This window comes from Fringilla coelebs, assembly GCF_963513975.1.
Source record: "Fringilla coelebs genome assembly, chromosome: 3".
Lineage (NCBI taxonomy): Eukaryota > Metazoa > Chordata > Aves > Passeriformes > Fringillidae > Fringilla > Fringilla coelebs.
Window position 1 is genome coordinate 59,040,738 of NC_140030.1, and position 24,913 is coordinate 59,065,650.

General features: G+C 38.7%; 1 protein-coding gene across 2 annotated transcripts in view; it reads left to right on the plus strand.

The window, feature by feature from the left end:
* ESR1 (estrogen receptor 1) overlaps nucleotides 1-24,913 on the plus strand; it is a 160,012-nt gene that overhangs the window by 64,264 nt on the left and 70,835 nt on the right. For both annotated transcript variants that reach the window (XM_084203463.1, XM_084203462.1), the window contains exon 3: nucleotides 20,879-21,069. In XM_084203463.1, coding sequence (XP_084059589.1) covers nucleotides 20,879-21,069 — 191 coding nt within the window. The remainder of the gene's footprint in view (nucleotides 1-20,878; nucleotides 21,070-24,913) is intronic.

Sequence of the window (24,913 nt, forward strand, 5' to 3'; positions counted from 1 at the left end):
AATAAATGCCACTCACAAAGACTGCTTGTATTTTGATTATTCTAATTCCTAAAAGCCTTGGTATTTCTCATATGCATAGAGATAAAAATAAAGTTATGAGTGAGATGTTAGCAGCAGCCTTCCCAAAGCTGAAACATACCTAAACAGAACGAAATTTGTGTGCGTAGATCTCTCCCTCTCTCTGCCTAATGTCCTAACATGTGAAATGAAGGCACTGCTGTTTTACCATACAGGACCCCTGTGAAGATTTACTAGTGTCTGTAATCTGAAAATCATTTGTGAAAAATCTACAGGACTGTTTCCATAGCAGGCTTCACTAAGAAAGACTACATGAGCAAGGGTGAAAAGAACTAAAATATTGAGTAGGTACTCAGTGAGTATGGGTTTGGAAACTAGCAATGGTATTACTAAATTCAGTATCTGAAAGGGAGAAAAAACTGTTTACAAGCTTGCTAAACACACATACCCGGCATACTTCTCAGAAAGAATGGAACATCAATATATTTCCACTTCAGTCCTTATAAGGAATTGTGTGTTCAGCTACCTTGCATTTATTTATTCTATAGGTAGATAAGGGATGACTGCACAGAGTCAAGGAGTTCATATTCTTTTGTTATGAACTTTTGGATATGACATTCAGTTCATCGTGTTCTTCATTAAAGATGAAGGATTTTACTGGTTTTATTTCAGCAAAGCAGTGTAGATATTACTCTTCAGAGAGATGGATGCATTTTGGTACAAAAATCAGTACATAAGCAAATATAAAATGTTGTCTGTAAGCACCCCTCCCCCCCCTTTTCTTTTTTTTTTCAAAAGCATTTAAGACTATTACTTAGGAACAAAGACTGCCTTTTCAAGAAGATTTAAAATGTTGTATAGATAGTATCAGCTTTTGTATAATTTTTTAAATGGAAGCTTTAGGTGTTAACAGCTTCAAGCTGTTTTCATGTATGACCCATTTCCTGATTCATAAATGGCTTGTTTCCTCTCTTTTAAATTTACTTATTGTCAACAAATATAGATCTGTCTGGAATTGACAAGAAGCCTGAAAGCTGCATTGCCTAAGAGGCTGGCCCCACTTCTGCTGGGTCCTTCCAGGTTATTCCAGATCTAAAAACCAGAGGAGAAGAGCAAAATTATTTGTCTTGTTTATTACAGGGGAGACATGGTAAGAAATAAATGAGAACAGGTTCACCAAGTCCACCATTTCATTAATTCTGATGAGAGCCATGTTTGTGTTATGTAGCAGCCTAAAATGGATGAAGTCTGGAGGTATTCTTTGTTACAGTCAATTTACTACCAGATTACTTGGGGAAGTTCTCCTTGTCCCAGAGAAATTCCTCAGGTACGTGTCTGCCAACTACTTGATCCTATTCTGATGACATCAGAGTACAAACTTTAAAAAATAGGGATAAGACTTCTGTCCTGTGGCCAATCCTGAATCCCAGATTCAAAACCAGAGTTTTCATTGCAACATTCTCTCTCTGTGTGTGAGAGATATCGAAGACTGTTCTTGGGTGAACTGAAACTCCTTGAAAAGTATAATGCCAGACATAAGTTAGTCCAACAAAAATAGGCTAACTAAAAATAAAAAAAGAAATATGCATCTAATGGAAATGTAGTAAAGGATTTCAGTGCCTAATCAATCTGAAATCACTAGCTTCATTGTAAACCTCAGTTGTCCCACCATGGTCAAGGAATGGAATGGAAGCATCATTTACTGCATACTATAAATCATTAGTTCAGAATCACTACAGAAAGGTTTAAAACTGGTATTTCTGCAGCTGGGAAGTGATTGGTGCATGCTGTCCAATTGTGTGGGCATTTTTTGGGGTTGTCTTTTTTTTTGTGTTGCTGTAGTTGTTGTGGTTTGTTTTGTTTTGCTTTGTTTGTTTGTTTGTTTCTGGGGTTTTTTTTTGGTCCGTGTTAGGTTCTACACTAAAATTGTCATGGGGAAAAATTAATTGAAGGACTACTTTTATTCTTTAGATTTCCATTTTGTCACTCTCAGGACTCTCAAGCTATTTCTTTGTCTGTTTAATCCTTGAATGTTCTGAAGATGTGGGGTGCCGTTTCTGCTGTTAGATATATACCCAACTGCTCTGTAGAGGAAACAAGATGTAAAAGATGTAGTAAAAAATTAATTTGTCTTTGCAATCAGAGAGCCTGAGATAGGTTTGAAATCCAGTACTGATTCAGATACTCAGATGATAATAATCCTCATCCTGTTAGCTGAAATCTAATACTGAATGGAACTATCACTGCACTGGAGTAATTACTATTAAATATGATTTTGCATAGATATAATCTAAAAGAACATTTCAACCGCATTTTTGGCCAAATAAATTTGTGATGATGAGAGTATCCATAACAAAAGGCTGAACTACTGTGATTCATTAATTTAGCAAGGCTACCTTGTAGTTGCAAAGTATTTTTGAGGAGAATTGATGAATTTTAAAGCAGAAGTAGATACTGCATTAGGAATCATGCTGCTAAACTAGAAATTGCCATTTTAATTTTTTTTACTTTTTATTTCAAAGTTCTAATAACAGTTGCCTAACGTCTTAAAAAAAGTTTGAACCAGTTCAGTTTCTTGTCTGAGAATATGATATTTTGCCTTTTGCATTTACACACATATATCAAAGGGTTTAAGTGAACTCTGACAGGTTCAGAAAAGAATCTCCTATCTCTTTAAATAAAAAAGAATCCAAATAATTTTTAGAAGGTGCTTTGAATATGAATCGAATTTAATAAACCAAAACCTGCTGCAGTTACCTATTCATACATTAAGAGCTCAGCTAAGGGTTGATGCCTGTTGTTTTTGGTGGATTTTTGTGCATTTGCAGAGCTGCCCCTTATCACCTCTCTCCTTCCCTACACCTTTGTCTCACCTTCTGACTCTTGAGCATGTGCAGCAGCAAGCCTTCTCTTTGCTCCTGGTGCAGAGTTGTGTTCTTGCTTTCCAAGCCTGCTGCTGTGTGTACCACTGTTCAGTTCTTGAGGGATGTGTGAGCCAGAGAGTACAGCTGGAAGGGAGCTGAGCTCTTGGGTAGGAATGCAAAGAGCTCTCCAGCAAGGTTACTAGGGTTATCAGCAAGTGAAAACAGGAATCAAGAATGTGTCTCATGTGGCAGTTCCCACTGGGGTTTGTGGAGCAGTGTTGAGGCTGGAGAATGGAGAGATAGTTAAGTCATATTCATTCAGAATCTCTGCACTGCTGGCTTATCTTTCATTTTATGTGTTATACTGTTCAACATGACCTGATTGAAGCTGGTTTTGGATTCTGGACTTGGCAATAGACAGGAATTATTTAAAATTATTTGGCTTTGTGATCTGTAAATTCACATAAATATATGTGTGAAATTAAGTGACTATGGTGCTAGATGGAACTAATGAAGAAAGACAGTACAATTTTAGAACTTACTGGTGTTTCAGAATATTTTTGCTAGTTAGAACTAAATTAAAACCAAACCAGAAGTAAATCAAAGAACAGAGGCTTATGGGCAGTAATTGAAATATCGTTCTGTTTGTCTTATAGAACACTTTTGATATCACAGAATGATCAAGGTTGGAAGAGACCTCCAAGATCATCTAGTCCAACTGTAAACCCATCATCACCATAATCACCCCAACACCATATCCCCAAGTGCCACATCCAGATGCCTCTTTAACACTTGAGACAGTGAGTGACTCCACCACCTCTTTGGGCAATTTATTCCAACGCCTAACCACTTTTTCAGTGATTTTTAAAATATTCTTGGAACCTCCCCTGATGTAACTTAGGGTCACTTCCTCTTGTCCTTTCACTTGAGACAGGGCAGAAGAGACTGACCCCCATTTCCCTTCAACCTCCTTCAGGCAGTTGTAGAGAGTCTTCTCAGAATAAATAACCCCATTTCCCCCAGATGCTCCTCATGAGACTTATGCTCTTAGACTTGCTCCAGCACACTCCTTTTTGAAGTGGGTGGTGTGTAACCAGATGCAGGATTAGAGGTGAGGCCTCTTCCCCCTGTACTCTCCCTTTGATGATCATTGCCCTGCTCCTGCTGCCCACACTATTCCTGATACAGGCCAGGATGCCATTGGCTTTCCTGGCCATCTGAGCACACCTGGCTTGTGTTCAGCAGCAGCAGCCAGCACCCCCAAGTCCCTGCCCCTGAGCAGATGTTGAGCTACTCTGCCCCAAGCCTGTGGTAATGCATGGGATTCATGTGACCCAAGTGCAGGACCTGGTACTTCACCATATGCAGATATACTTTTGAATACATGGACTATTTGAAAACCAAACATTAATTTTAGTCATATTTATACCACAGTAAGCTTAGATGAGAGCCTGGTGTTTTCTCCTAACTTGCTGCTCATTCAGGTGATTTTCTGGAAGACTGATGTCTGAAACAGAGTGTTAGAAGCTCTTGGAACCATTTAGGTGTGAGGAAATGCAAAATATTTTAGGTGTTTTTGGTGAAAGTTGTCACAGCTGCTGGCTCTTGCAGGTCTGTGCCATGAGAGGCTGTGGGGCTGGGGTAGGATCCTGCCAGTCTTCCCAGAACAGGTTTGAGGAGGGATGCGCTGCCAACTTCAGCTCCACTGAGCTGCGGCTTTCCTGTCAAGGCTTGGACAGGACCATGGTGGGTTAATAAGTTTGCTGTGCTAAGCGTGGTGCAGCATCCACTTCCAACATTCAGCGGTACGTAACAAAGGATATTTTGGCTAGAAATGAGTAAATAGATGAGTTTTCTGCCATAGTTAGCCATTAAAGAATATTATGCAACAAACAGAAGTTCAAACCTGGACGGATTATTTTTCCCTTCATTTGTAAGAGGAATGCATATCTGGAAAATGAATATTCAGCAGGAGTCCCTGGAGTCTAGTAGACAGGTATTAGGTGTCTCCCATGTGAATGGATAATATATTTTTAAATGTCCAGACGGAAGTGTGACTGTTGTGTCCCTAATACTGTACATTTAATTCTGCATTTATTTGTCTAATAGACTTTTCCTTCCTTTGTAATTTAAAGGGCAGGGAGCAATTACTGTCTACCAACAATAAAAAGTGAGAGGATTAATGAGGTGTTGTATTGTGGCACCTGTGAAGAACTCAAACTTATTCTGTGTCGCTGTGAGGAATAAGAAATGCCACAAATAGATGGTAGGGATTTACTAATGAAATACAACTCTTTAATGTATTGAAACAAAGTTATCACCAACACAAGAGGCAAGTTTATGTATTTCTCATGGACCTAATTTCTCACACATTATTGCATAAGTCACCCCCAAAATACGTCAACAAATGGTGTTGCAACCTTGTATTATGTGCATTTGGCTACATGAATGTATTTCCTACCTTTCATGAGCCATGTTCTATTTGCTTTCTCTTGATTGCATCGTCAGTATATGGAAATTAATCTTTGAACATTATCTGAATAAATAATTTAACTACTTTGGGATAGTTTAGAGATTTTGGATATGTAAAATTTACCATTTACTACTCGATTAGTACTGATAACTGGGAGACCTGCATATGAAGAAAGATCTGCAGGAAAGAGACCTAGATGAACAAGGAAAAGAACATGATCCAGTTTTTCAATCTGCTCTTCATTCTCTTGTAATGTAACCATTAGTCTGTTCAACTGAGAGCTGCCACCAAAGGAGTATTTTTTCCCTGTCACATTACCGGTCACAATTCCTGTGGATGGATTAGTAAACTTGTGTGACCACACAGTTGGGATCCTTCCTTCTTCACCCTGCATTTTCTGGCCTCCTCCCATCTCGAGTCTTGTGGCTGTATGTTGAACAGCATTACTTTTCTACTCTGGCCCTCAACATCTATGTTCAGAAATGAAAGCAGAACTAGACTGCCTGTCTGGCAGCAATTTACAGTTTCTATGCTTTGGACATAAAGAAAAATTACAGCCCTTGTAGCCTTTAACATTAAATTTTCAGAGGTGATGTCCAAGAGTTACTTAGAGAGAGGCTGAATGTTTATGTCTGTCCTTGCTTGAAAGTAGAGCTGTAGAATTGAGAAATCAAATAATTTTGAAATCGCTTTGGTGGGGGTGTCTCAAACTGTGGCCTTTATATAACAATCTGTTCAGGTTCTATTTCTTATTATTTCTTACATGGTTCTGAACTCCCCATCTCTGGAGGTGTTGAAGGCCAGGCTGGAAAGGGCTCTGAGTAGCCTGGCTAGTGGAAGGTGTCCCTGTCCATGGATGGAGGGTTGAAAATGGATGATCTTTCAGGTCCCCTCCAACCCAAATTCTGTGATTCTATGATAGTTCTAGCATATGTAATTTTCAGTTTCTGGAGAACTTCTATGACATACATAATCAATAATTATATTTTATGTTACTGTGTGTTAACAGGGTCTGGCCTTAAAAAGCTAGGACACACCTAAGAAATAGAGTACATGGTGTTGACAGACTCTACTGCTATGTGTGAAACTCTAGCATGTTTATCTCATGGTTTTCTGTTCATTATTATTCACAGAAGGACTTGACATGCAAAATTGAATGTAGCAATTTCCAGAGGACAAGTATAAGTCAAATACCTCAGCTGGATCAATGTTTCCTCACAAACTACCATGACTTTGTGAGGCATCTTATTTCTGTGCATCCATCTTGCCTCCATTTCTCCATTTCAACTGAAAGGACAGACCAAAGCATGCTTCTGTAAGGTCTGCATTTCCTCTACTAGGCTCCGGGCTGTCCAAGGTTGAAACTTAACATAATTTGTTGGTAATTTTTGCTAACAGAGGAAGAGAAGCGTGCATGTGTGTGTATGTGTGGGTATATACACACGCGCACACACGCACACACACACATATGTATTTATATATAATTATAAGTATTTATATATTTATATATAATAAGCTACAAAGCCCAGGCATTCTGTTAGCCTGATTGCCCTTGAGTACTGTGACCATTTTTGCAGCTCATCCCTGCAGGGGAAATGCAGTCCTTGTGCGCAGTGACTGGACGATGTACTTTCCGACTGGCTGTTTGCTTGCCTCCTGTCCGACCATTTTCACCTGTACTTCGGTTGGCCATGGGCTTTTTTCCCATCAGTTACCCTTGTTACACTTTAAAGCATATGACTTTCCAGTAATTTAAATGCCTGGGAGGCATATTCCTTGTACATGTACCAGCAGAATTGTAGAATAATAGAGCATCCTGGGTTGGAAGGGACCCACAGGGATCATCGAATTCCTGGCCCTGCACAGGAAAATTCCCAGAGTCACAGCATGAACCTGAGAGCATTGTCCAAACACTTCTTGAACTCTCTCAGGCTTGGTGCTGTGACCACTTCTCTGGGGAGCCTGTTCCAGTGCTCAGCCATCCTCTGGGTCAAGAGTCTTTTCCTAAAATCGAAACTAAACCTCCCCTGAAACAACTTCAGGCCATTCCCTTGGGTCCTGTCACTGGTTACCACAGAGAAGAGATCAGTGTCTGCCCCTCCTCTTCCCCTCATGAGGAAGCTGCTACTGCAATGAGGTGTCCCCTCAGTCCCCTCTTCTCAGGCTGAACAGACCAAGTGACCTCAGCCACTCCTCCAAGGCTTCACCATCTTGGTCACCCTGCTTTGGATGCTAATAGCCGTATATCCTTCTTCTCTTGTGGCACCCAAAACTGCCCCAGCACTGGAGGTGAGCCCTCCCCAGCTCAGAGCAGAGCAGGACAATCCCCTCCCTTGCCTGGCTGGCCATGCTGTGCCTGATGCCCCCCAGGGCAGGGTTGGCTCTCCTGGCTGCCAGGGCACTGCTGGCTCGTGTTCAGCTTGCCACTGACCAGGACCCCCAGGTGCCTTTCTGTGGCTCTGCTCGCCAGCATCTCACTCCCCAGTCTGTACCTACATCCAGGGTTGTCCCATCCCAAGCGCAGAATCCAGCACTTTTCTCTTGTTGAACTTCCTAAGGCTGGTGATTGGACAGCCCTCTGATTTGTTCAGGTCTCTCTGCAGGAGCCCTGTGTTACCCCACTAGTGACGGGCACCAGTTTGATGTCACCCTATACACTATAACCCTCCGTGCCCAACCCATGAGGCAGTTGCTCACCCATCTCACCACGAGTTTATCCAGCCATGAGATGGACACTGTGTCCAGAAGGACACTGTCAGAAACAGTATTTAAAGCTTTATTAAAATGTGAAAAGATTATATCAGCTGGCTTCCCTTGATCAGCTAGGTGTGTTACCTTGTCATAAAAGGAGATTAAGTTTGGAAAGCAGGACTTTCCTCTCATGAAGTCATGCTGTCCGTGACCAATGACTGTGTTGTCCTTCAGGGCTTTTTCAATAACTCCCATTATAGTCTTCCCAAAAATTTTACCCTAAATGTGTGTATTTATTAGTTTGGTTTGATGAAATTGGCTTAAGCACAAATGGGTCTGTATGTTCAGGAGCTGTTTTTTTCTTTCACTGGGCCTTGAAGTGTGCACTGTTAATCCAAGGGACTGCAGAGGCTCTCTTCCTAAGGATTACTGCTTTGGCACAAAAATAAGGAACTTCAGACAAACCTTATTTGCTGGGGTTAGTACTCAAGCATTTTTACAAGCAGGTGTCAGATTTTCCCAAGTGCCTCCTTCCTTCTCTGCTGTCCATTGTATTTTTGGGTTTAGCACCCCTGCCTACTCTTTTTTTTTTTTTCCTCTGTATTCTTGCAAGCAGCTGGCACTTAGTCTCTTGGAGATGGCCTGGTGGTAATCTGTTTGGAAAAATGTTTTTGTCTCTTCTCTAGCTGGTTCAAGAGGTCTGCATGTACTTTGATGAACTTCAAAGCATTACTTTAAGTAGTCTTTTATTTCACCAAGGTTTATTTTCCTGTGGCCTAGAGCCGTCAGATTTCTTTGTTGTGACAACACGTGCCTGTACTAGTGTTTTGTTTCAAAAGTTCATTTTGAAATGCAGTATGCCCCCTAAAGTAACATTTAAGATTTCATTCTAAAGAAATGTAATTTGAACTATTAGATTGGTTTTTGTTGGAATTTTTGAAACAATGGTATCTAAATTATAATGTTGCATTTTGTAATCAGCTTTCCTAGTTTGCAATTTTTTGAGCGTGACGTAAATGAAAAAATTTAAATATTTCAAGCATTTTTCTTTAAAATGTCTTGTTTAATGTTGGTCATTGAAAGATTTTCCAAGGAATTTAATGAACCTTTGGATAATTGGTTAAACATTGTGTGCATCTTAAATATTTTGAAAGAGTGCTTGCCCAAAAATAAAAGGATTACATGAGCACTTAGAAGTCCTATAAAAGCACAGTAAAGAAAGATTTATGACCGATTCCTGTGTTTTTGCTGGCACTTACCTTTGAAATAGTTTGGAAGTAAGTATAAGAATCTGACAGCACTTCCTGAAATACCTTTTTCCAATCTATTGAGTGCACTTAACCTTTTCTGTTCAGGTGGTTGGATTGTGCTAGTTTATCTGAGCATTAAAAAGGAAAAAGAAAGTGTCCTAGTGTCTGGATAATTTTGGAAAAGGCTTACTAGAGTGAAACCTGGAGAAAATACTTATTCTGCATATGTTATGAAAGGATAAACTTCAGCCTATTTACAAAAGTGATTTCTAAGACTCATAAGAAATGCAGGGGTGCAATTTGTAGCTGAGTCTTTGAGGGATAGAATTAACTTTAATAGAGACAAGGATGGCAGGGAATTTCTAAAAGCGTGAAAACTGCACAGGATGTACATGAGATTGTTAGCTGAAGCTGGCCTTTAGGTTTGCTAATCCTTTCAGCTTTTCAAACCTTTTATTCTTCAGCTTGTTTACACTCAAGTGAGATACCCTAAGTGCAGGCTTCCTGTGTTTGCCTGCCGAGCCCTCCACTTTGGCACATTTGTGGGCACAGCTGATTGCCACACTCAGGGCCCTGTTGCTGCTGTCCCCAGAGCCACAGAGCCACACAGCCACTGGGTATTGCTGCCAGAAAATCATATCTTCTGCAGCGCCCTGGGACACTTTGTCAGCAGCTTTTTCATCAAATTTGGCATGCTTTAGGACAGCAGAGTGAGGTTCCTCAGATTATATGACTCTTCATGCAGCAGAGTCTGGGACTGAGGGATGGTGTCAGGGACAGATCGTGCCCAGGCAAAGCTGCTCTTGGCAGGAGGTAGAAGTGGGCAGAAGAACCCTGAGCAATTTGACCAGGCATTATTTCATATCCTAGGGAATTGGATTAAATTTTTTTCTCACTGGTGCTGTTCCTTAAAGAGTAGAGGGATCAGCCAGTGAGCAGGAATTCAAAAGATACACAAAACCAATAATTTGCAGAGTTTTCACCCAGCAGGTCAGACACTACCATTAATTTTTAAATAACTGAAAGTTATCTGCCAGTTGTTATAGGTAGCAGAGGTCTCTAAATGGGTCACTTGAAATGTAAGTATGAAAGAGAATATTTTTCTAGTGCTGCTTGCCACAACAGAATCTGGAACATTAAAAATTTCTCAAATTCTATGGATCACTGCAGTATCTGCTTTTTGGGATGGAGAAAAGTAAAGAACAAGTAAAATAACTGTAGAATTACTAAGTAGAGAAAGGACATCAGAATAAGAAATAGTCTAAATGAAAGAGAAGGTCATAAGTGTAATACAAGTCAACAGAGTAATCTTTTGCAGAAAAGGCAGATTTTATTCTGTGAGCAGAAAAACACATGAACACGTCAATATGCTGTTTTAAGGGAGACTGGCAAGGCATCTTTCAGATTTTTATGCTTACTTAGGCAAGCAAAGCCCTTCTGAGAGCAGGAGAATTAGGAAAGAAAGGATGGAGGCAGAGTGGGTGGTGTAGTGGGAAAGGGAAGGGAAAATGTGTACCCAGAGAGAATTGTTCTCCAGGCTAACTAGAAATAGCTGAGGGAAAATAAGCTTTATTTCCAGCAGAGGACTTGGGCTGGCCATGAGATAGTGAAGCAGAAAACAGTTCACAGAGAGAGCTTTAATAATTGGAAATGTTGTAACGGCAAGTTAAAACAAGTTCCTGTGGGGCAGGTCTAGATATACAGTCTTTTAAGTGATGCTCTGCCTGTGCTTTACTGGATGCTATATAATGAGTGCAGACTATAAAATTTCTGTGGGTTTGTTGATGTTACTTATGTCACATCAGGACTGCAGGGTGGTTTGGCTGCTGGTAGAGATGTCAGCAATTTCTCCCTGTTATAAATGATCAATCAAAAAGCCAAATTATCAAAAATGCGAAAAGATTTTATTTCTCTTTTTCCTTGACCAAAATAAGGTCCTCAAAACCCCACAGCCAGAAACAGCATCGAGCCCAGGATCATTTGGATTTCACAGTTTTATAAAATACATTCTCTCTATAAGCATGAATTATTTCATAACATATATTACATCCCCCTGCTTACACAAGGCAGAATAGTACCTGTGGTTGCATCTTTTATTCTTTGTGCTACTTATATACATGGTTTGTTCTTTGTATTGCATGAAAAGAAAGTTTTGGTGTTTGAATATATTTCTGTCAAATCTTTCAAAAAAATCAATATTTCTGCAAAATGGAAATCCCAATGTAAATATTTTTGACTTGAAAACTGAAGGAGATAGATTTTCTTGTCTGAACCTTTTCTTTGCAGAAACTAGATTTCTGTGGTGATTTAAGTAGTCTTCAAAATATTAATCAGAGAAAAATGTTTTCTCTTATTTCAGAAGTTAAATTCTGGCATAAAATAATATGGCATTTATCACATGTAATGGCTTCCATGGCATCTCTTACTTGGTTCTTCTAAGATGTATTTCTGGCCTTCATTTTATCCCATGGGCAAAATGTCCCAGTACATAAAACCTCAGGCAATGGGGAGTGGTTACTTTGAAGGCTTGTCTTCTAAGAGAAGCAGTCCCACTCCAGAGGAGAAAAGACAGAATTACAAATCATATAAGGCAAGGCTCTAGACATATATGATATTTCATAGCTTTACAGGTACTAGAGAAAGAAATATTTGTGATTTTTTTTTTAATATGTGTTTTTTAATTCTAGCAGGACCAACTTGAAAAACTTCATTGTTTGTTTTGTTGATAGTTGATAGCACTTATAAAGAGCTGCTCACCACAGGATTGCAAAAATTTTAAATTCAGCCTTGGTAAAAAATATATAATTATGTCCTTTTATGATTAATGAGTTATATGTTGTCAAGAGATGGCAATACTAAGGTCCCTAAAATCTTATTTAGTTACAAATCTCAGTATGTGCTTGTCCAACTGCTGGGTCAGGTCACAGGAAAAAAAAAAAAGGATTATATATAAATATTACAGAAGCTAAATAATCATGGTAGACTGGGTTGCTGGGGTGCAGAAGGAGGCAGAAGAGTGGAGCCATCCTGCCCAAGACATGAGGAAAATGAATAGTGAGAGAGAGAGAGGAGAGCTTTGGATGCAATGCCTGCAGGGAATCTGGGCATGAGGGAAGTGGCCAGGCACCAGAGGAGGGAAGGTTGTCCTTTCCAGACAGGGAGATGATGCTGGAAGGGAGAGCCCAAAGGCAAAGGTGGGTGTAGGAATGGGAGCAGTGGGGCTGGCTGGGCCAAATGAGAGCAGCAGATGAAGAACATCTGTGGGAGGACAGAGCAGGAGTTCCCACTGGCAGCAGTGACAGCAGCCTCTGTTTGTCTGAGAGCTTTTACTTCTCCTAAAACAGAGCAGAAGGGACTTGTAGTGTCCCTACATACAGCAGTTAGTGGGTGTCACTGATACCCTTCCTCTGCTGCTGAATGAGGGATCTGTCATCCCATGCTGCATTAACACCAGTGAGGGGTCCCCCAGCATGGCCCTGCTCTGCTGCCTGGGACTCTGTGAGGCAGAAAGGTAGCATTTTTGCTTTTCTAGATGTCCTCTTTAGAAGGTGAGAAGCTGCATGCCAAAAAGCTATTATTTGCAAACTTGTAATTTTTTATTAAGCCCAAGATAAGGTGACCTGTGTAAATCTTATTTGGTCACTTTGTGATTATTATTATAATTTTTGCCATGTTCACAAGGTAATTATAAGTGGGCTGCTGTTGCAATATATGAAAAGGATCATCTGTGGAATGTGTCATTCTTCTATAGTGGAATATGTCACTGTAAATTCTCTACTCATTTTTCCCAAAGGCTGGTAACTAAAAAAGGAAAGAGGCAAAAATTATTATGTGGAAGCAGCTGATTTTCTGGCCTGAGGAACTAAATTTCTGTCTAATTCTGCCACAAATGCTTCTGTTAAGTTCAGAAATCATTTAAATCAAACTCTTCACAAGCATTCTGGTGTTGTATTGTAATTTTCTTTGTGCAAAATGGAAGTCCTACGGTCTGATTCATGTAAGTGTTGAACATTTGGTCTTGCAATTTCAGACAAGAAAAGTAGCACTCTGAGCATTAAAAACCTATTTAGTGGTGAGTACTTAAAAACTCAGGTTGCCCATAACTCGGTGTATACTTTTGACCTTAACCTCTCTGTCTCATTTTTTATCCTTTTGACTCAGAAGAGTATTGGAAAAATACATTCATTAGGACCTGCCAGCTGCTAAATTGCTATAGTGGCATGGAAATACTGGGAGGAAATTAATTCTGAATTTGGACAATGTGCTGATAGTAAGGCACCAGACACTGAGCAGTCATGGAAAAAAAGCCTCACAGACAGAGTAGCTGCTCATTTAATGCATTCTTTTTTGTTTGGTGCACTGATGAGCCTGTTGCTCTTTGAAAAGTATGGTCACATAATTAAAGATAACATACATATACACAGGACAGATAAATGAAGGTTCAAGTAGCATCTGCAAGATGCGGTTCAACCACTCTGTGTTTAAAATCTGCATCTTTTTTTAAGGTATACTCATATAAAGAATGTGTGTGGGTGTTTCTGCATTCACCTTATGTACAGAAAGAAATTATTAAACTTCTCTGCATAAGGAAAAAAACCCAGAAATTTGCTATTGCTTCAAAACTATTTCATTTCTGGGCTATTCCATAAAATACAGCTACACCACCATTCTTTACTTAAGAATAATGAAAATGACCCTGTAAATAAGCTGTAGTTTAGATTCCAAAAGCACTGAGAATCAGAATGAGAGACAATTTCTCAGTATTTATTTGAAAGATTTTTTGGTATGGATTTAAATACTGGACCCACAGAACTGGCAAATAAATGGAGCTCTTTCCCATTTAGAACCCACCCCTCACTCCCCTGGTAATCCCAAGAAAAACTTCCACGTTTTTCATAAAGCAGGGCAAACCTCTATGTTGTCAAGGGAATCTGCTGCAAAATTATTAGCTGACATGTATAAGCCATGTAAAATGAATCCAAGGACTGAAAGTATGGGAGAGAGAAGTATTGAAAACATCCAAATTCAGGTATTTGACACATGAGCAAGTAGTCTGGGATCCTTTATGCTCCCATCAGTGGAACCCCCAGGAAATGTGTCTGGATATGTGGACCACTCATTGACAGTGCACAAGCACGTCTCTCTAGACTTCACTGCAGTCTGCACCAATTAAATATTGGTGACAGATCTGAGAATAAAATTAAATTTTTCAAAAATGAAGCTTTAGGAGACTGTAAGAATGTGCAAATTTAGACTGACTTTACTAGATAGTTCAAGAGGACGTTTTGATTCACACATGGGGTGGTTTAGTTTTGGCATATCAAAATGTAACATTTCAATCACTCATTTTAAAGTTAACCAGAGTTAAGAATGAAGGAAGATGATAAAACTAATGCCAAAGGAAATGTTTAATTTCACATCAAATAAGTTTTGATGACCTAAGAAGATAAGTTTTTGTTTTCGTGTTGCCAGAGCTTATCCTCAACACTACTGTCTCTTGGTCAATTCCAAGATATTTTACATAAATTTTGAAATTTAAGTTGCCAAATCAAATTTCATTTTAGTTTAGTTCTAAAGAAAGCATTTTAGTGTCTTCTGACTACTAAATACATTTCCTGACACACTGTGAAATACCATCAGCATTTAAAGATTATTTTATTATTCAACTTTCATATATTTATTTTAGTTTATTTTTCTTACATTTCTCATTTGTCAGTTATATTTTTTTCTTTTTTTCTGCAATGAGGCCAGTCACTTTTCAGTTGGTTTCCTTGCCATTGTTCTTATTTGCCCTTCATATATATCTTCTGTTATTTTTAAAGTAGTTCTTCATATTATCTCTCCTCATTCTTTTATGTCAATATTTCTTCACCTCATCCATTAACTCCATCAGCTTGGGGTTTTCTATGCAAGTAGTTCTGTTGAGTTGTCCCCTGCATTTACCCCAAAGGAGAAGACAAGATATGAGCAAAAGCCATGAAATTAATGAGAATAAGTTACCAGAGGAGGCATTTCTCTGTCAGGATGGCCTGTTCCTGTCCTGTCTAGGTGTCAGAGGAGCTGCTGTGCAGCTCTGCTCTGGTGGTCTTCTGGTTACAGTTTGTATTTCCCTTGATGGAAAGACTTGTGAAGGCACAGGAGCTGTCAGGGCTGTGGGAAAGGGAAGAGAAGGAGCTACCCATTTAGAGGTATGAATTAAAGGCAGCTCTTCCTCAAACTACAGCTTCTTTTCACCCAACTTGAATGTCAGGTTTAGTGAGGCACTAAGCTGGAAGGGACATCATCGGTGTCTAAGGGAAATGCTTCCTGCTCTTGGTTTTGATGCTGCACCAGGGACATTGTTGATCATCAGGGAATAAAATGAGGATGGTGGGGCAAGAAACTCCTGCATATATTTTAGTTACCTAGACAAGGTCAGGGCTCTCACTGCTGCATAGCTTCACACTGTCAAGCAGGATTTGGCCAGGTTAAGTAGCCCTCTCCCAGGTCATGGGTCAGGAGCTATGCAAGAGTTCTCCTATGGTGTCATAAACAAAACCATCCTATTTTGGGAAGAAGAGAATTTAGTAGTGTGTGTTGCACGTGCTCTAAGCCATGGATCAGGAATGATTGACAGTGAGGTCTCAGGTCTTCATCACCAGTGGAGTATCAGGCAAGGAGTGATGCCAGTTTCTGCTCCCATTGCTGGAGCCCACTTTCATGGCTATAATCTCTTGTGCCAGCACTGGCTGGCATGTGGTCATGTCCCAAACTTCCATCTGGCCTAAAATATCCTGTGATTCTCTCCTTTTGAAATACAACTTCATTCTCTCTCTTGTGAAGTTGTACTTAGCTTAACTACAGCCCTAGGCATTTTCAGTTTGTTTTTTTTTTTAAGCCAGTGCTTTCATTTTCATGGCATATGATTTTTTTTCAGATTCATTTGGGTTACTTTTTGAGAATACAGTTTTGAGGTCCTTAATGTATTTGGCAATTTTCTCTATTTATTTTTATACTTGTTCAATCCTATTGCAGTGCTTCTCCTTGAGATGTCTTCTAAGTGTTTTCAAGCACTTAGATCCATTCAAATAGTATTTCATAAGTATTTTGCCCCATACAGAAGTTCACATTATAACAGCAGATTAATTTCATATGGAATGGCACACTGGTGTCATTATAAGTCCAGTGTGTGGAAAAGCATTTGTACTAGACCTTGACTGCTTTTGAAATGACCATTAGTTTTGAGGCACCTTACCCTAGGAAATTTCATCCATTCTGGTAAGCAGATTAAAGTTTTGTGTTTGAAAATAAATCCAGAAAATGAGAATTTCTCAAGGTGTCTTTTTTAACTATTTATATAATTTCCCCCTGAAGTCCTCCTACTACAAAACCTCTTTTTTTCAGGTAAAGCTGCGGTTCTGAATAAATTTGGTTTAACCTCAGTGTTGTGTGGATTGTTTACTTTGAGCTAGCCTAAATTCATTCTGCCTGCCAGTCAGATTCTCCTGATGTAAAAAATCTGAATTTACATTATAAAACTGTAATTGTCTCATGCACACTTCCTTTTTACTTTGCAGTTAATGTAAGTTTACTAATCTCTTTCTAATTCAGAGCTGCAGATGATGAGTGAATGTATAAAGCAGAGGTGTGTTTTTTCCTTACACACTCATCAAAGTGTGAAACAGAAAAGGGAGTGTGGGAGACAAGTTTGTTCTGCTCTGTGGGTTCCAAACACTTTCCATTTTATCTCTGCAGTGTTATTGCATTTGGAAATGTGGTGTAAATTCTGGGTTTTTTCGATTTCTAATCTGCTCTGGTTTTGTGCAGGCCTTGGAGAGAGGGCTTTATCTGGGGATTTCTTTCTTTGTGATTTGTGGGGTTTTTTGGTAAACATAGTTGGCAAGATTTTTTGTCTTTTATTTTTTTGTTGTTGTTTGCATAGGTTACAAAGGGAATTGCAGAAGAGGTTCAGCTCCTATATTTTGGGAATGATGGTCTTGCCAAAGTCATTAATCTGGGTTAAGTTGTTGTACTATGTTCTCCAGAAGACCAGCCCTTGAAACTTAACTGAAAACTCGATAAAGAGTGGGCTGCTGTGTTTTTTTTGTCAGGACACAGCATCAGTGGTCTGTGATGTACACTAACTAGCAGCTGGTTTCTGGATGAAATCTGATGTGTTATTTTGATTTAGCAATCTCTAATACTGGGATCCTCTTTTCACAAAAAGTTTTTCTCCCCACCTCCTCTAATAATTACTTCACTTAATTTATTACCAGCTTTTATTTCTACTGTATATAAATGGAAAGAATGTTATTTTTGGGGAATATGGGGCTAGGGGTATTTTAGTGTGGTTCACCAAAGCCTAAATGCGATGACTCTGCAGGGCCAGTTTGCAAAACCTTGCCCAAATGCCACTGGAGTGGAACTGATTCCGAGGGCAGGAAGCAGCAAGGTCATCTTTAGATTCCTTTTGCTTTGTGAAAGCCTGTGTTGACAGAGTCACAGTGCTCTCTCCATGTTGCAAGTTTGTGTGCAGGGAGGTGATGGGGGCCCAAGTCAGGTTTGACACCCGTGGGCATTGCAGGCAGGTGTGAGCAGCAGCACTGCTTCCCTGTGATCCCTGTGATCCCTGGGACCATGGGAACAAGCAGGGAACCAGGTCTCTCATTGCTCCTGCCTGCAGCCTCCCTCTGGAACAGGGGCCTTGTGTGACTGAGGATGGAAAGGACCTGTGGGACAGACACCACACAAGCATGGAAAGATATCTGTCTTTACTGCATCTTCCTTCTCAGTGTTTTCCTGTAGCTTATTTTCTTTGGAGTGCACATATTTTATGAATTTTTTATTCCTCCTACATTAGAAAAGGCTTTTTTGTTTGTTTGTTTGTCTGTCTGAGGTATTTTTTGAGTAATTTTTAATCTTTCTTAAGTATAACTTCAATAAAAATGTGTTTGTGAACCTAGGCTTGATCTGAAAAAGAGTGGCTATTCAGAAAAGATGAAAATTTAATTTATCTGGACTGATAGATCGGTGATGACTGATGCTTTTTGGTATTTCTTCATTTTGGTTTTACCTATGAAAGGGTTTTCTTTTGTGTACAACTGGGAAACTAGGATTGCTTCAGTAAACGTGTAATATTGGAAAACTGCTGCACACCTGCAAAAATATGTAATTGTTTTGAAACTTCAATCCTTTTTCTCGTACTGTTGCAAAGTTTTGACTTTTTTGTACTTCTTATTGATATAAAAATAACTCTGGAAACCTTATCTTCTATAACATGCATATTTGTAGCAGTTTAAAAAAGAATTGGTCAAAAATGATGACAATCTATCAAGTCATCATGTATACCTAATGGATTAGTCTGTGGCTCTTAAAATTATATTAATAGTTATTAGATTGCTTGCTGGATTACTTCAAATGCTTAAAACATTCTTGTGGTTATGTGCACCTAAGAGTATGTTTTTTAAAGAAGCCACAACGTGGTTTATTTAAACTTGTACTGAAAGAGGTGATAAAGCTGCAGACAGATGAGAATGGGGTGGAGAAGATAAGAAACAACAGCTATGATCAGTACTTAGTAGAGAAAAAAAGGAAGTCAATTAAATGAGGCACTGGGATAAAGCAAATTCAAAGGAAGGTCCAGGACCTTGAGAAGAATAAAAATATTAGCTAGGTTTGTTGGGCTGGAAAAGGCAAAAGGTAGTTATATGTACAATGTATGAGTTGTATCCATAATGATTGATTAATGATACTGTATTAATTTTGGTACATTGGAAGTTTTTAATTTTTTACATGTTAACATCTAAAATATTCAAGGACTTTTCCCCCTGCCTAGTTTCATAGAATCATGTTGTCAATTGTGAAATTCTCCAATTTTCCTGTCTCACTAAAAACCAGAGATGTGTCATGTCAGCCCTTCACCCTTTACAATTCTTCACTTCTGCACAAGTTCCAAGCGAAAAGGAAAGGTTATTTAAGTAAATGTTCAAAATTAGCTGATGTATAAGTCTTGGCAAAGAACATTGGGTTTAAAAAATGCATTTTTCCTGAACGATGCCAGTAGCAGTTTCTGCTAACTTGGTAAAGCCTCCTGTTCCTCTAATAACTGATATAGTTTCATTGAAAAGCTTTGAATTAATATCATATTTAGCGACAGAAATTATATATATATATATATATATATATATAAAAAGTCTTGAGGGGATGGCTGAGAGCACATGTGAGAGTGTCCAGGTGCCTTTGGCTGGTAGAAAGCAGTTGAGAGGTACTGCAGCAGGAGATGTCAGGGAACTTGGGCTGGATGAGATATTACAGCATACCAAAAGAAATCAGAAAGCTGCTGGGGAGTACAGGTTTGCAGCAGGAAGGTGTGGTTGGTGCCAGATGTCTCGGTTCATCAAAGCATAGCAAGTTTTGCTGCTCTCAAGAAAGGAATAAGGCAAATTAGATATGTAGGAAGAAATCCGAAAGAGTTTCCTAGGCTCAAAACCAGGATAGATTTATTTGAGAAAATGTTGAGATTCTGGGGAGATAAAAGCCACTTATTTACTGACCAGCAATTAAAGCATGCATGTCAGTGGATAATTACTATAAACAGCAGGATTCTTCATGCTTTAGCTTGTCTGGTGCTGTCACACCCAATGGTATTTGTCTCCTGGACAATTTTTAGCGCAGCCTCTTACTGGAAAGCATGTTTTGCAAAGAACCGTTTGCCTTCCAGGGGCAGTCTCAGAGTTCACTGGTGGCTCCCTTGGCAATTTCACATCCTCTCAACTTTGTGTGCCACACCCACAGCAGCTACCCATAATAACCTCTTACCAGGTTCACTGGATGTGAATTCATTGCCATTTACAGATAGAGCTCTTTGGTTTTCACCTGCACAGCATCCTGCACGTGCTGGCCATGTGCATGCCTAGTACATGTCCAGTAATGTCTGTGTCACTGGAAAAAAAATTTCTTTGGCAACAATTTTTAATATGCTTGTTTTTTTAATATGCTTGTTTTTTGTCGTGCAGAAACAGCTTCTTAATTTTTATGAAAGTAACGAGAAAAGGCACCTTTTTATGTAGTATTAGATCTTGACAAGTTAAGGAAAGTTTGCATCTCTAATTGGGCAATAACACTTGAAAGGGTTATATAATATAATAATTTAAGTTAATAATTAAACTAATTCATGTGCAATCATAAGTGGTTTTTGACTCAGATTCTCAACCTAACTGCGATATTACAGTTATGCTGAAACCTTTGGACGGGAGCAGGTACACAAAATAGTGCTGGTTTTTTGGTGTTTCTTTGTGTTGCTGAAAATTTGGTTAATTTAACAAATATTTGGTTAATTTATCAATTTTTTCTTTATTTTTCAAGGTAAACTGCTCAATAACTTTATACGAAATTGCCCTGTGTCTTACTAATCCTGCAACTTTCCAACTAGGAGAGAGGGCAGTAGAAATTTTTTTCTTTTTTAAATTTTTGCCTATCAGTTGTTTTCAAGCAAGCAAGACTTCTTTTTTACAACCTGAAGCAGAGGATGAAGCTTGACCTCCCTGAAAGAACTATGCCTGTTTTTCTTTTTATCTTTTTTATTTTTTTTCTGCTACCGACAGGCCGAGCTCCGATAACAGGCGCCACAGCATCCGGGAGAGGATGTCGGGCGCCAGCGAGAAGGGGAGCCTGCCCATGGAGTCCACCAAGGAGACGCGGTACTGCGCCGTCTGCAACGACTACGCCTCGGGGTACCACTACGGGGTCTGGTCCTGCGAGGGCTGCAAAGCCTTTTTCAAAAGGAGCATTCAAGGTAATCACCTGCTCAAGCGAGTCACCTTTGCTCTGTACTCTTGAGGGAACTGAAGGTGCTTGAGATTCCAGCCTGGGTCCGGGACAATGACGTTTATTGGGTTTTCATTAGCGGTTGTGCTCTCCCACGGAGTTTTGCTTTTAGCCGGAATAAAAGATGTTGTTACTTGGTCCAACATTAATGAGGAAAAGCGAAGCTTTTCTGTATCATCCTTGCTTTAGGTGTATCTGACCATGGTGGTAGTGAGAAATTTAATTTAAAAATCCATATTGGATCAAGATCCATATTGGATCACTCTTTCGGGCTATGCATATCTCTCCTCTTATCCAAGGCATTTTTGAGAATTCTGTGTCAGATGATTAATTCCTGCTGATTGATTTATAAATCTTAATTTAGTGCTCCATTAGCCAGGTGGTTCAGTTCAAATCTCAATTCCTTAAAGATGCTAGATGTCTTCTGAGAGCCGGTATTGAAAAGGAATGTTTCCTTGATGAAATATTAAGCTACAGGGCTTTGAACTGTACTCAGAATGGTTTTGTTCAGTCTTGTGGTTAAAAAGGCTAGTGGAGTAAAGGGCATCTAACAAAAACACTGTTAATTACTGTGACAGAGATAATTCTTTCCTCAAATGCCTGTCACTTTGTGGAACAGATGCTTTTTTTTTTGCTTTTTTCAACACCTCTTAACATGAGTAATATTCTGTAGAAAATACAGGTACTGTTCAGTATCTAAGATTTAGAGAAGAAAATAAAACAGATTTCTTCCTTTTAAACAGAAAACTGGTAAAGTGCTGTGCTTTATTTAGGTTTCTTTAGCTTTTTAAATCTCCAGGTGGTACATAGGCACAAAACTTTCTGTTGCCTGTTTTACTGAAGGTAACATAGTATGGAACAGTTTTATATCATATCACAAGGTATGATTATTGCCTGTTTTATTGCATGACTGAGGTAAGTTAAATAGGACTTCCAGCATCCAGCTCAGACTCTTTCCCCCTTGAAGGAAAAAAGTGAAAGAATGATGGAGGGGTAGACATTGATGGAATTATTTGAATGACAGTGATTAGTTAATAGTTGCTCATGTTTCTATTTGTCTAGACACACTGAAGTGGTTTTTAAAAGAATGAGTTGTTAGAGCCAGAGGTCAGTAATAAGCAACACTGAAGGGAGAAAGGGTGAAATGTTTTTTTTTTTCCTCATATCAGAGTAATTTACTTTAACTTGTGATGTCAGGAGAACAGCTCCCTTATTGTGTATTTGTTATTTTTCCTTCTCAGTTCCTCTGTAAGTCAGAATTATTCTTAGACTTTTGAAATTATGTCCTTATGCTTTAACTGAACTAAATCACAACAAAGTGGAAATTGAAATAGCCTTAAGCAAAAGTAAGAGTTGTCAAGTAATTGTGCAGCAAAGATCTTCAGCGTTTGGCCATTGTGGTAGAAGAAATGAATCCATTTCATTGAGCTTCTGCTGTCAGCACTTGGTGGTTTTGCCCTGGTCTCCACATGGACAAATGTTGTGGTCCACCACACTGGATCTGTTTTCTATTTGTGCTGCACTAAAGGCTAGTTAGTAAATTTGCCTCTTGCTACATATAAATATTTAACGTAATTTTTAAGTAGATAAGCTTTTAAATCCTGAAACTTAAGTTTCCAGGATCCCATAAAATGTCTTTCATGATCTATAAGTCATGTTTGCTCTAATTTAAGCTCCTTCCTTCTTGCTCTATCCCCTGTGGGCACGAAGAACGCTTACTACAACAACCTTTTACATAGTTGAAGACTGTTATCATATCTTTTCACAGTCTTCTCTTTTTTAGACTAAACAAACCAATTTCTTTCAGTAGAACATACTTTCTAGACTTCTGATTCCATTTTTAAGCTCCACTGTATTTTTCCAATTGATCTACCTCTTTTGTGAGTAAGTTAGGGTAAAAAAATGATGTCCACAAGTATAAAGAAAATAATTCAAGAATATGAGTACTTATGAGAGAATTGTGATCATTTGATCACAGAGGGTAAGAAAAGTCTTCTGAACTCTTAAAGTCATTGCTACCCAGTCTTGATGGACTAAGGTAATTTTTGAATTTTCTACTGGATTTGGAAGAGATCTCTATTTCCGCTGTTCCATGTTCTCATTGAACATGTGGGCAATTTATGAAAATGAAAGAAATTTTTAGATTGAGAATAGATGCAAAAGCATGCATTTACCTTGCAGATGATAATAATTTTAAATATACAGTGATCAGATAGCTAGGAATGAATGCTACTTACATGCAGATATATTTATAGAAGAATACATGGACTAAATATTATTGTATATATAGTTTTGATTTATTATATGTGCTGCATCATATATATGCTCTGCATTCCTAAAATAAATGGGAAAAAATTCCTGTGACTCATATGATCAAACACTGTTGAGGTTCACAGAACTTTTTGTGTGAAAAAAAATAACCAAAATGCTTTAAGGAAAATTTTTTGTTGTTTCAGCAAAGATAATTGTGCTACTTTGTTCTTTCCTAACCTGTATTTCCCAAAAAATATATAGATGCAGAGATAATAATTTATGTACTTCTCATCAGAGATTTCATAGGAGAGTTGCTGTAATGAACCTTGATGTTCCTGTTAGACTGTATACAAGCATTCTACAATGTTTGTAATAGAACTACAGGAAAAAGTAAGGACAGACATGAAAAAGCTGTATGTGGTATTGAATTACCTCTGTTATTCTCAGTGATGTCTGAGGTTTCTATATCTACCTGTGTAAATACATACTGAAATTTTATGAAAACTCACATCTGCATTGATACTTACCTAAGGTGACAATGTTCACTTTTATCCAGAGGATCTGGAACGTTCCTGGTAATATTTTGTGGGTTTTGAAGGCTAAGGTGTTTTACTTTGTTGTCAAGTAGTTAAAGCTTAAGAGGTAACCTGAATTAGAGATTGTCTCAATATGTGCAAGCTTTGGTTTTGTTTAAAGAACAGATGGTTTGCTGAAAACCTGAACTGTGTCCTGAAACTGCCTATGTCAGTCTATTTTGTTAGTTTATGTCTCAAAAGTGATTTGGGATCTTGTTTCGAGAAACCTCAGTGCAGACTGTTATTAATGTACAAGCTTTCATGGGAGAGAAAAGTCACAGGACACAAAGGACACCACGTTGCTTGGTGATAGAAGACTGCTTCACTCTTCCCCCAGCATGTGTAGCCTTCAGAGTTGTATTTGGTTAAGGGACTTGATTTCAGAAGCATAACAAGGAGTCACACCACAGCACACTGTACTTCTCTCCTAAAATATTTATGAATTTTAGGACCAAAAAGGGCCATTAGATAAATAACTCTCTTCTCTCAATATGAACTTTATGTGCTATCCACCTCCAAAGCCCACTAACTTGATAGAGGTGAATATTTTAGAAGATGCCCAGACTCAAGATGTGCATGGGCTTAAGCATTTTCTTGAGCCATAATGATGGCTTATTCTAGTGATTTGTCCTCCCATATGCTAAAAATGTACCAAATTAATGTGTATTATAATGTACTCAAAGTCATGTGTCTTACTTTGGCTTTTACATCACTTTCATGAACCAGTCTTAGTAACTACTACTATCTTTCTCCTGTGGAAAGTTCTTAAAAATTAGGTCACCAAATCACCTTGATATCTTAAGTGAAGTAAAATGTTTCAGTCTCCTGCTATATATCTTTTCATCTTCTAAATCCATTATCTTTGCACCTTTACTCATTCCCCCACACCCATAACAGCCTCTCAAAAATCTGGATGTCAGAATTGGATGATGTATTTCAACATGAGCCTTACAAATGCCATTTACAAATTAAAAATCCCCTTGT